At 41.9% G+C, this 13,052-nt stretch overlaps 1 protein-coding gene across 1 annotated transcript in view; it reads left to right on the plus strand.

The window, feature by feature from the left end:
- The window catches only part of OSBPL10 (oxysterol binding protein like 10), a 290,339-nt gene that overhangs the window by 89,587 nt on the left and 187,700 nt on the right, over nt 1-13,052 (plus strand). Inside the window, exons 2-3 of the mRNA XM_049766398.1 lie at nt 4,480-4,655; nt 10,682-10,761. Of these exons, the coding sequence (XP_049622355.1) occupies nt 4,480-4,655; nt 10,682-10,761 (256 nt within the window). The remainder of the gene's footprint in view (nt 1-4,479; nt 4,656-10,681; nt 10,762-13,052) is intronic.

Consider the following 13,052-nt stretch of genomic DNA (forward strand, 5'->3'; position numbering starts at 1 on the left):
TTGGACCAAGAAGGTACATAGAGGGCCCTGAGAGATAGCACAGTGGCGTTTGCCTTGCAAGCAGCCGATCAGGACCAAAGGTGGTTGGTTCGAATCCCGGTGTCCCATATGGTCCCCCGTGCCTGCCAGGAGCTATTTCTGAGCAGACAGCCAGGAGTAACCCCTGAGCACCACCGGGTGTGGCCCAAAAACAAAAAAACAAAAAAAACAAAACAAAACAAAAAAAAAAACAAAAGAAGGTACATAGAGGAGAGGACAAGTGACAAGGAAAAAGTGCCAAGATTTCCGTGAGAATCCAGAGCTGCCAGAGCAGCAGTACAATAGGTAGGACACTTGCCTTGTACAGAGCCAATCTGGGTTTGATCCCCAGCATCCCATATGGTTCTCTGATCATTGCTAGAAGCAATTTCTGAGTACAGAGTAACCCCTGAGCACTGTTGGGTGTGGCTCCAAAACAAAACAACAACAACAACAACAACAAAACCCCAAAAGACTTCTGTGAGAATCTAAGGAAAGTAGGCGATTGCTAGGAGCATTGTACCCAGATATTGGACTCAAGGACCAGAGATTAGATTTCAAGTTTCTTGAGTTCCAAATATCTGTAAAGTGGGATAATGATGCCTGTTAAGAGATTGTGAAAATTAGAGCTAAGCCTTGTACACCTTCCTTCATGGTGCTCATAGATTTAGGGAACAAATATTCACCCTACAATTAGATTTATTAAGAGATTAGTTCCCCATAGCTTCATACATTTTTGGTTACTGTTGTTTTGGGCACAGGCAGCAGTGAGCAGGGTACACTCATGGCTCTGTTTCTGGTGAGCTCAGGGGACCATATGAGATGACAGAGATCAAAACTGGATTGGTAGAATTCAAGGCATGCGCCCTACCCACTGTACTCTCTCTTTAGCCCCAGCTTTATATATTTTTATGTTCTAATAACTCACCAGTCTCTGCAGAGAAGAATAAAGATGAGCAGAGAGAAGCACTTTAATAACTTTAATAATGTCAAGTCCTTCCTAAGGGGAAAGGAATGCTGGCAACACTGCACAGCTTCCCAGATCTTACAGTCCTAGGGACCTTACTGGCCTCTTGGCCAGCTCCTTGGGCTATTTGCCTTTATTTTGTTGTTGTTGTTTTTTGGGCCACACCCATTTGACACTCAGGGGTTACTCCTGGCTATCGCTCAGAAATCACCCCTGGCTTGGGGGGACCATGTGGGACCCTGGGGGATCGAACTGTGGTCTGTCCTAGGCTAGTGCTTGCAAGGCAGACCCCTTATCTCTAGCACCACCTCTCTGGCCTTGGGCTATTTGCTTTTTATCCCAGTGCCCTCCGAGAGCCTGGCTGTCAAATCCAGTGTCCTTGCAAAAAGTGTGGTGCAATTTTATGGTAAAGCAGGGAAGCCACCCGAATGCATGGTAAAATGGTCTGACTCTCATTCAGTTCACCATGTCTCAGAAACGTGAAAACATTTGGGATAGTTTCTGTGTTCTTGTGAACTAGGAACATTGTACCTGACTTTGAAAGTGGAATTTGGTAGTATTTTCCTGTCATCGGTTTTTGAGCAAGTGTTAACTGAGTTTCACAATGAAGTTACAGTTCTCTGCTAGGCCCTGGTGGGCAGCACAGGCCTACAAGGTAGATGGCATTTAGAGAAGAAACCAGATCTTGTACTTGATCCTGTGAATGTTGACCCCACTAGATTTGAGGCCATGAAGGGCAGACATAAGCTGTGACGAGAGCTTGTGTGAGGAATATTTAGATCTGGTCAGGAGAAGTTTTCTCAAGTTGGTGCCATATGCTTGTTTCTGAAGCCTGAGAAATTATGCCAAGAAGTTGAGGAAACTCAGTTTTAGGCAGGGGTACTGGCATTTGGGGTAAGTATTTCTCAAACTTGCACCAGACCTTTGCTTCAGTTTTCCTTCCTCTGCTGTGTTGTCGTAGCATGCATGCGTCTCGTGTCTTAAATGATGTTGAATTGAGACATATCAACTGACTATGCACTTGGGTATCAAAGCCCAGCTGCAGGAAATTTTCTAATAGCTATTGGGGGGTGCTAACTGTATATACATGTATGTTTGGCTTTGAGTTTGTGCTCAGAAATCACTGTTAGCAGGCTCAGACTGTATGATGCTGAGGATCAAACCTAGGCCAGTTGCATGCATGACAAACTCCCTCCTGCTGTTATTGCTTTGGCCCCTAACAAATTTTTTTCTCAAAAATTTTGAACTTAGGGGATGGAATGATAGCACAGCAGTAGGGCATTTGCCTTGCACACAGCCAACCAGGAATGGTCCTGGGTTCGATTCCCCGCATCCCATATGGTCTCTAGCCTGCCAGGAGCAATTTCTGAGCACAGAGCCTGGAATAACATGTGAGTGCCATTGGGTGTGACCCAAAAACAAACAAACAAAAAATCTGAACTTAAAAATAATAAAGTTGATATTCTAACTTATGATAGTTATTAAGTTGTATTTCATACAGCTAACAAGTTTTATTTATTTGGGGGGAACTGGTGTTTGTGTGACACTGAGCAGTATGCAAAGCTTACTCTTGACTCTGTGATCAGAGATAATTTCTTTTCTTTTTTTTTTTTTTTTTGTTTTGTTTTTGTTTTTTGGTGCTCAGGAGTTACTGGCTGTCTGCTCAGAAGCAGCTCCTGGCAGGCACGGGGGACCATATGGGACACCGGGATTCGAACCAACCACCTTTGGTTCTGGATCGGCTGCTTGCAAGGCAAACACTGCTGTGCTATCTCTCCGGGCCCAGAGATAATTTCTAATGATGCTCTGGGGCACCTATGTGGAGATTTGGACATGGTTCAGCCCCATGTAAGGCAAATACCTTAAGCCTGCATTATTTCTCTGGCCTTTGCTAAGTATGAAAATGCATGTCTATTGGGGCCAAAGAGATAGTACAGTGGGTAGGACTCTTTGCCTTGCACTTGACTAGCCTGAGTTTGAACTCTGGCACATTATATGGTCCCCCAAGTACCACCAAGAGTGATTCCTGAGTAGCAGAGCCAGGAGGAACCCTTCAACGCTGCCAGATGTGGCTTCCCCCAAACTAAATAAAAGTAGAAGAAAAGAAATTTCATACCTGCAGGCTAGGGAGATAGCTCCAGTGGTCAAACATACGTATGGCCTGTCTTGGAGAAAATGTACTCAGAAGGGTAGAATTTTGAATGATGGAAACTGAGGTTCATCTTCAGCACTGCATGGTTCTCTGAGCACAGCCTGGAGCAACCTCCGAGGAATAGTCCCTGAGTAGCCTCACTGTGCTTCCCAAACATGGAAGCATCTTAGTGTGTGCATCCTGAGTCCAGTTGGATGAATAGTGTGGGTTATGGGAGGGAAGCTGCTTAGCAGTGACCAAGGGAAGAGGGTGAGGTTAGTGTGGGGACAATGTGAGGTGAGAAGGTGGGAGAGCCTGGAGAGGTTAGGCAGAGTTTCAAGGCCACAGGGATTCTAGGTCTCAGATGCTGTCTTTTCTCTGCTGGTAGATAGAGGTATGTTGTGTTGGCTGCATCTCAGGTAAAGGGTCATGAGTAGCAAAGGTCAAAATCTTGGCTCCTGAGATCTGGGTGATTTGGGCCAAGTACAGTTCTTCTTGTTTTGCCCAGGAGGTAGAATCTGATTATCATTTCTCTGAGATGAGGAATTCTGGCTTTTCGGGGTAAACAAACAGTACCTAGCAGCTCCCAGGGGATGGCCTATGAGCCTCTAGTGTCTTGTAGTCACCCCAGAATTCTCACATTGCCCATTCCCAAGAAGAAAGCTCAGGGCCAGTTCACTGCGCATGTTGTGGCGGTGAACCTGCCTCTCTCAGACACTTGGCGAAGTCCAGTTCTTTCTGTGAAGCCCTGAAGGGCACAGCTCAGCTGCTCCGTTCTTGCTATTTGTTCTGAGGCTGACTGTGGGGTCTGTGTAAAGCAGGGGTGGAACACATGCCCAGATCTGACCCTCTATCTAGACCCTTATCCAGGGGACTCAGGCTAAGCCCTCTCTGTTTTGGGAATCTGACAGGTAGTGAGAGAATGGAAGGGACTGGTTTCTGGCACCCAGACTTTGGAAATGGATGTTGATTTTAAATTTTTATTTATTTGGGGGCTATACCTGCCAGTGCCTAGGGCTTATTCTTAATTCTGTGCTCAAGGGTCACTTCTGGCAAGGGTTGGAAGACCATATGGGGTGATGGGCATTGAATTGGGGTCAAACATGTGTAATGCTAGTTAGTGCCTTACTATCTTTTAAAAATCAAAAAATTTAAAAGTATTCAATGTTGGGTGACCCCGCATTAGTGATTCTTACAGTCCCTACAGTGTTGGGATTACCTGGGCTATCCCAATAGTGCTGGGAGCCTCCAGGGCTGTACCAGAGCAGAACTCTGTCCTGTCTCCCACTTGAAGCAGATTTTGGGACCGCCCAGGAAGAATGGCTGTGGGAGAGAGCTAACACTGTGTGATTTCTCTGTACAGGTACTTCGTGCTGGATTTCGATTCAGGCATTCTGCAGTACTTTGTGAACGAGCAGAGCAAACACCAGAAGCCCCGAGGAGCTCTGCCTCTGTCGGGAGCCATCGTGTCCCTGAGTGATGAAGCACCCCACATGCTGGTCGTGTATGCTGCCAACGGGGAGATGTACAAACTGAGAGGTACGTGTGTGGCCTGACATAGGCCTGGGTTGTCCCTTGGCTCCTCCTCATCTTTTATCCTGTGCAGAGTTTGAGGCCCACTGACTGACAGGTGCTGCCTTTCTTTACTCCCGGGTGGGCTTCACACTGGCACCAGGATCCCTTTCTTCTAGAATATGAGGGTGTCAGGACAAGGAAGGCAAAGCTAGCCAATCATAGGGCTTCTGAAGCCTTTTGTGCTTTGGGAAACACCCAGCAATGCTCAAAGGTTACTCTTGACTCTGTAGCTGAGAGCACACTCCTGGCAGTGCTTGGGCACTGGAATGGGTACCGGGATCTAACCTGTGTTGGCCACATGCAAGGCAAATGCCCTAAAGCCTTCTGTACTAATCTTGTATCTATTTTCATTGGCCTTATGGTATGAATCTTCAGACAGTGGTGCCCTATGAAGCTATGATGGAGGAAAAAGAAAGTCTCATATATATTATATTATAGATATGATATGTAATTAATATATAATATATATATATATATATATATATATATATATATATTTTAAATTTTGAGCCACCCCAGACAGTATTCACTTTTGATGGGACAGTGCTAGAGATCAGACCTGGGCTGGGCATGTGCAAGTCAAGTCCCTTAATCTTTGTATTATCACTCTAACCCTCTAAACAAATCTCTTAAGGGGCATAATATTTCCTTTTTATTAATTTTTAATTATGAGAACAATGATGCAAAGAGGATAAGGTAAAGTTACAGTGAAAGAACAATTGCCCATAAACAGAGTTCTCAGAAGAAATCCCCTTGCTGACGCCTAAATATTGAACTTACAGTCAAAAAAACATTAAGAAAAATAAGGCAGAACCCATGTACAATTACTTTGTCTACAAGTCCCCAGATTGTAGAACATTATAACATTTCTTAGCAGTACACAAAGCAACCTAAAGCCATGAGATTTATGTGACTCCTTAACTTTGAAGGCATAGTATTTTTATATATTCAAGCACATACATATTAGTTTAACATCAAAAGTTTAAGAGGTTTTTTTTTTAAGGGTTAGTCAAAAGGGCACAGTAAAAATGGTGTTAGAGTGGCAAATATTGTTTGCATAGGCCCACCAAAATATGGGGGTCATAGAAAGGAATAGCCTTGGTCTAAATACAAGGAGACCACTACCCCTGAAGTTTCCTGGCATAAGACCAACTCTAGGCTCCAGGCAAACTAGTTTATTCAATCCAAGTCATTGTCTGTAGTGCCAATACAGTTTTATTTTTCACGCAGTCCTATTGTTGGCATCAGGTTTCTGTATTGAAGATCCTGGAATCTGCACATATAATATTTCTTTTTAAAGCTTATAAAAGTTATATCTTAGTAAAATAATTGTAATTTTTTTTTGGTTTTTGAGCCACACCCGGCGGTGCTCAGGGGTTACTCCTGGCTGTCTGCTCAGAAATAGCTCCTAGCAGGCATGCGGGACCATATGGGACACCGGGATTAAAATAATTGTAATTTTTATATTGTTTGACTAGCTGAAATACTAAGGACTGGTAAGTTGCCATAGGGGGTTAATAATTTTCTTTCATGTGCTGGAGTGATAGTACAATGATAGGGCATTTGCCTTGCATATAGCCGATCTGGGATGGACTTGGTTTTGATCCCTAGCATCCCATATGGCCCTCTGAACCTGCCAGGAGTGACTTCTGAGCACAGAGCTAGGAGTAACCACTGAACGTTGTCTGGTGTGGCCCAAAAACAAAAAAAATTTTTTTTTCTTTGATGTGCTTTCTGTCTTTCTCATTCCCTCACTTTTAATTTTTGGGGGTGTGTGTGTTAGTTTTGGACCAAACCTGGTGATTTTCAGGCTCTGTGCTCAGAGTTCACTCCGGGTAGGGCATGGGAGGGCATATGCAGTGTTAGGTGTAGAACTAGGGTGAGAGACACGTAGGTTAAGCACCTTCCCCTTGTACTATCTCTCCAGCCTGCTCCCCTTTTTTGTTTCTGGGAAATGTATTTTACTGGGCATACTTATCAATGTGAAGGACACTCCAGGGTTTTCCTGTCACCCCCAAGGCAACCATCACACATGGCTTGAGAAAATGCCACACTTGATAACAACAGCATAATTGGATTGCTGGAGCAATCTTCCTGTATTGTGTTATGGTTGCTCTGCCGAGAGCATTCTTTCCACTTTCCCCCATGAAATAAGGAGACCATAGAAACAAAGATCGACTGCTAATGTGTGCACACATAGACAGCAGAGGGACACATCTAGGGGAAGGTGGTTAACTTTCATTAGTGGCAGGTGATGGATCTTTTTGCCTTCCTACATAATAGTTTCCTAAGCCCAGGTAAAGGTTGTATGTGAAGAAAAGGGTTTTGATCATCTCACACCTTACACCCTGATCCTAGAACTGAGACCAAAATTTCCTCTCAGTTCATTTTCACCATTCTATCTTCACCATTCTGTCTTCAAGTTTTACTACTAAGTGATGGACTAAATGAGTATTTTTGTATCATTCATATACACCAGTTGTTGTTCAGAATCTATAAAGCAACCCAGAAACCCACGAAGGGAAAAAAATGCCTATAATTAAAGAGGAAAGCTTTTTTAGTTTGTGGGGAGACATGCTAAGATTCATGTTTTCTCCTGATATGTATGAAGCATGTGTGATAGCTGGCTAGATTTATATGGTCCTCTGTTTCACTTTGCTGTTTATTGCTTAATAAATTGTCAGAGAGCAGAAAACAATAGCAGGTGAAAAACTTAATGGCACTTTCCCTTCCCTCCGGTGAGTAAAATGACACAAAGCAATACAAAAAGAAAATCAGACTAATTCGACAATTGAGCCATTTTGCATTTGAGTTGTTGTTATTGCTTTGGATTATTAAACCCAAGGGTTTCTTGTTTTGTTTTTAAAGGTAGCTTTAATAGCTATATGTACATATGCATAAAAGTTGCTTGCATGAAATAATTGCAAGGTCTAAATTTAGTGAAAACTATCAGTTGCAAACAAGACAGCGTACATTTCTCCATATTAATGTCTGGGCTTGGCCCTTTTCACAGGATCTGGGTATCTGCGTTTCTGCTCTCTTGTTCAACTTTTCACCTCAGTGAAATGTTGGGTTTTAATGTCATTAAATATCAACGGGAAATTTGTATTTCTAAGGGAAAAACCCTCTAGTTTCTGCAAAAATATTTGTTTGTAGAAACAAACTTCATTGGGTTTTTACACTGGTTTATAGCTTGTATTTTTTACCTTAAAATTTCAAGGTGAAAGTATATTTTATAAACAAATGATATATGAACCTATTTTTGAAAACAGTAATATCTTTAAAGAAATCTATAAGGATACCCTGAATTAAAACTTAGCTTAAGTCCCACTATCAAGACATCAGCCATTTCTTTTTGTTTTGTTGTTGTTATTGTTTTTTGTTGTTATTGTTCTTGGTCACGTCCGGCAGCACTCAGGGGTTGCTCCTGGCTCTGAGCTCAGAAATTGCTCCCGGCAGGCATGGGGGACCATATGGGATGCCGGGATTCAAACCACCATCCATCCTGGGTTGGCTGTGTGCAAGGCAAACGCCCTACCCCTGTGCTCTCAGGTCCCAAGACATTAGTCACCCCCCCACCATGTCCTGAAAACTCTCTCCTCTATGGAATGAGGCTTTGTACAAGCAGACAGGATAAACTGACTGAGCAGTTACCTAGCAGTTACTTCCAAGCATGCTCTGAAACTTCCCAACCATATCTCGAATAAAGTCTCAATCTATCAAGTAGGCAAAGGAAAATAAGTAGTTTGACAGTTCCCAAGGAAATGTACCGTCCAGTTGGATCTAACCAATCAATCATTATAAACGTAAGAAAATTATAAAATTGCGGTATTAGAGTATATAAGAAAATCTTTATTAGAGGCTGGGGTTGCTCTCCTCTTAAAGGGGATGGCCCTGGCTGGTCAGTTTCTGGACCCAACACTTGCGTGGCGTGTGATTTGTGCATAATAAAATATTTTAATGCTTAGATCATTGTTTTGTGTGATCTTTTGATACTGGACCCCAACAGTAATAATACCCTAAGACAATAGAGATGGGGACCATGAGGATTGTTCCATGCCTAGGAAACTTCCCACAAAGAGCAGGAGAATGCAGTTAGGGCAGAGAAGGGATCACTATGATAAAAACAGTTGGAATGAGAACTGGGTGCTGAAAGGAGGTAAAGTGATATGTATGGTATCCCTTCAGTCACCATATTGCCAACAACCACAGTATTTACAAGGGAAAATGGTAGGTTGGGGGGGGAGAGAGAGAGAGAGAGAGAGAGAGAGAGAGAGAGAGAGAGAGAGAGAGAGAGAGAGAGAGAGAGAGAGAGAGAGAGAGAGAAACTGGCAAAGGGGGGAAGTGGAAGGGGAATGGTAGGAAGAAAACTGGGGACATTGGTGGTGGGAATGTGTACTGGGAAGAAACAAGTATTGAAATTGTATGATGAAACTCAATCATAAACAATGTTGTAACTATAGCTCATGGTAACGCAATTAAAACTTTACTTAAAAATCATGAGCTTTTAAGTAAAAATTTAGAAAGTACATACTGTCACAGTTTACCTTTTAAGAGATGTGGAAATGACTTTTTAAGAGCGTTTTAAAAGAAGATCAATTTGTCCTTAGGTATTTTAGAATGCATGTTTAAAAACTTAAAGTTTATTTTATTTTTTGTTTTATATTTGAGTCACATTTGGATGTGCCAAAGGCTTAGTCCTGGCTGTGTACTTAGGGGTAACTTCTTTCAGGGCTCAGGGCACCCTTTCATGACTTATGTGGTACCAGAAATGGAACCTTGTGTGTGGTCTTGTGTATAATAAGCTTTCTACCCACTGTGCTATTGTTCCAGTCCCCAAAATTAATTTTATTATAATTTAGGTAACATGGTCACAGTAGGATTAACATTTATGATATTCTGTCCAAAGTTACGGTGCTTGTGACCCTCAGTTAGTGTTTTTATAGTCCTTTTATTTCACCTGGTTTAAGAGAGACTTTTCTGTTGCAAGTTAGTGTCATGGCTGTGGGATTAATAAGTACTGGCTGCTGGAGAACATTGTGACCTACATTTTCTTTCTTTTTTTTCACATTCTTTTTTTTATTGTGACTGAAGTTCATTTACATAGAATTATTTATGATACATAGTGACAATAAATGAAGGGCATTCCCACCACCAATATTATCCTCCCTCCACTCATTCCCAGCATGTCTCCCACATCTCACTCCTTTACACCCCCCCCCCCCCCCCAGAATCCTACTGCAAATGCTCGCTGCCTTACATCTTGTTATAGGCTGGGTATCTGTTCTATTTGGTGTTCCACTCTGGTCATTTTTTTTATTTATACTACATGTTCATATGACTGGTCCTGGTATCATTTTTCTCCCCTCAATTTATGAGGCTGAATGATTCAAATTATGCTATTCTGTTGGAGGTTAAAAGGTTAAGGAAAAGAGGAGAAAGAATTTGGAATCAACTACTAAAAAAAAATATCACCTAATAATATCCACCAAAGTGGAAAAGAAAGAAAAAAGTGGAAGAAAAAGGAGAAGGAAGAGAATATCAAAAAACAAACAAAAAAAATAAGACAAAACAACATCAGAAAAGGTAGTGCAGTGGCAGGGTTTGTGTTACCCCACCTTTTTTTTTTGTTTGTTTTTTGTTTTTGTTTTTTTTGGGCCACACCCGGTGTTGCTCAGGGGTTACTCCTGGCTGTCTGCTCAGAAATAGCTCCTGGCAGGCACGGGGGACCATATGGGACACCGGGATTCGAACCAACCACCTTTGGTCCTGGATCGGCTGCTTGCAAGGCAAATGCCACTGTGCTATCTCTCCGGGCCCTTTTTTTTTTTTTTTTTTTTGTATAGGCACAGCAAGTGGACCTACATTTTCTTATGCTTGCCTGCTACCTGACCCCTCCATCCTCAATCCTCCACTCATTTTGATGGGTGTAGAAATAGATTGAATGTGTTTTGGAATTACATTTGTAAAAAATTTTTTCTTTATTTTAGCTGCTGATGCAAAAGAGAAACAGTTCTGGGTGACTCAGCTTCGAGCTTGTGCCAAATATCACATGGAAACAAGTTCTAAGGTAAGTCACCTGGGAACTCAGAGGCTTTGAATAACATGGATGGTTTCCCTTCGGTTACACGGTCTGTTTCTTTGGGGAGACTGATTTCTGTTATTTCAGTGTTTCACCATAATGGGATTCGTACTTGTTCTGCTGCATTTAAACTTAATACCAAGAGACAATCACAGGATTGCTCGGAGATAGAATGAAGAGACTGACGTGTCATTGGAACTGATTTCAGAAAGATACCTCTGTTACTTTCTGTACTGTCAGTTGAGTCACTTAATTTGCCAGTTAAGTTGTCTTTTGGGAAGCCTGAATGGATGATTTTATTGTGGAGGCGAAATAAGTCCCATTTTCTGTTCATGGTTATGAGTTATTGTCACCAATTTTTTTTAATGAAACCCAGATCCGCTTATTGATTATATACTCAACATAGATTCTGCTTTCCATGGGTGTGCATATGTTCTCAGCTAAGGTAGGTCTGAGTACGAGTCATTTTCGTCTCCAGATTCCATATGAAATCTTGAGTCAGATGTGTGGGAGGTAGGAGGATAATATTGATGATTTGGGAGACGAGCTCCTATTACTGAAAAATAGGAAATTGCTGCTAAATGAATGTGTTTGCAGAAATATATACTTGTTTAAATGAATGTTCAAAGGATTTCCCCCCTCAGAACACAAATTCAAGTACTATGTTTTCTTTCATTGTCTGAACATCTTATAGAAAGACTCACATTTGAAACGGGAATCCCATTCACCCAACCTACCTGCATTCTTTCTCAGGGGCATGGGCTCTGCCTGTACCCTTGTTATACCTCCCTGTTGTGCCACCAAATATGACCTGAAATGATTTCTTTGCAAAAAATTTTTTCCCTCTATCATTGCCATAATGGTCCCTTCTTTTGTCCTAACTGTGCTTGCCCGCCACCCTTTTGGATTTTGGTTTTGGGACCACACCAGCAGCACACAGGGGTTATTCCTGACTCTACACTCAGAAATTGCTCCTGGCAGACTCAGGGGGCAATTATGAATGCCAGGGATTGAATCCGGGTCCTACCCAGGTTGGCCACATCAAAGGCAAATGCCCTATCACTGTGCTATTGTTCCAGCCCCATTTACATATCTCTTTGTGACAAACGTCCTACCATGGACCAGTCCTACTGGCCCTCATTTCCATTATCTTTGGGTATTATTTTCATATATTTTTAATAACCCTCATATGAGTGCAATCATGAGCCTGCCCCCTCTTCCTCTGACTCATTTCATTCAGGATGTTACTCTCCTTGTCTATCTATGTCTAAGCAAATTCCATGACTTCATTTTTCCTAACAGCTGCATAGTATTTTATTGTGTAGATTCCATTGTATAGTTTCTTTATCCTTTTATTTGTTCTCAGGCACTTGGGTTGTTTCCAGATTCTGGCTATTGTGAATAGTGCTGCAACGAATATAGGAATTAAAAAAATGCCTTTTCTGCATTGTAATTTTTTAAAATTTAATTTTATTGAAATCACTGTCATTTACAAAGTCCTTCATAATTGGATTTCAGACATACAGCGAATCAGGATCATTCCCACCATTACTGCCCACCTCTTTCCACAAATGTTTCCAAAGTGCATACTATATCACCACCCTATGTCTCCTGGAATGCTAATATAACAAGCACATTTTTAGCTTAGATTGTTATAGTTTAGGTCTTTTGATTCTACTGCTGTTGACTTTGGCTTGGCTATTTAGTTTTATCCTTTTTTTCCCTCTACCAATGCACCTGAAACCACCTGACCCTTGACCCCCATCCTTTATTTCTTTTATTATTTCATTTTTTTTTTTTTGGTTTTTGGGCCACACCCGGCAGTGCTCAGGGGTTACTCCTGGCTGTCTGCTCAGAAATAGCTCCTGGCAGGCACGAGGGACCATATGGGACACCGGGATTCGAACCAACCACCTTTGGTCCTGGATCGGCTGCTTGCAAGGCAAACACCGCTGTGCTATCTCTCCGGGCCCTATTATTTCATTTTTAATTTTATAGAAAAATGCAGAAATAGGAGGTCATGTCCTACCATTCTGTTAAAAAAAGGTGGGCGCCCCCTTCTAAAAGATAAAAAAAATGTGGTAGTTGTTTGCATAGGCACAGCAAAAGTTTAGGAAAACAGAAAGGGAAAATCTTTGGCTTAAAAACAGTATGTCCTTTTCCATGAAGCATCCTGCCATAAGACAACTACTGGCTCCGGGCATACTAAGTTGTCTAACCCCAAAGCCTTTCTTCATGGTCCCATAAAAGTTCTCCTTAATCAAGTTTTTGCATTCAGA

Source organism: Suncus etruscus, chromosome 20, assembly GCF_024139225.1.
Source record: "Suncus etruscus isolate mSunEtr1 chromosome 20, mSunEtr1.pri.cur, whole genome shotgun sequence".
NCBI classification, from domain to species: Eukaryota; Metazoa; Chordata; class Mammalia; order Eulipotyphla; family Soricidae; genus Suncus; species Suncus etruscus.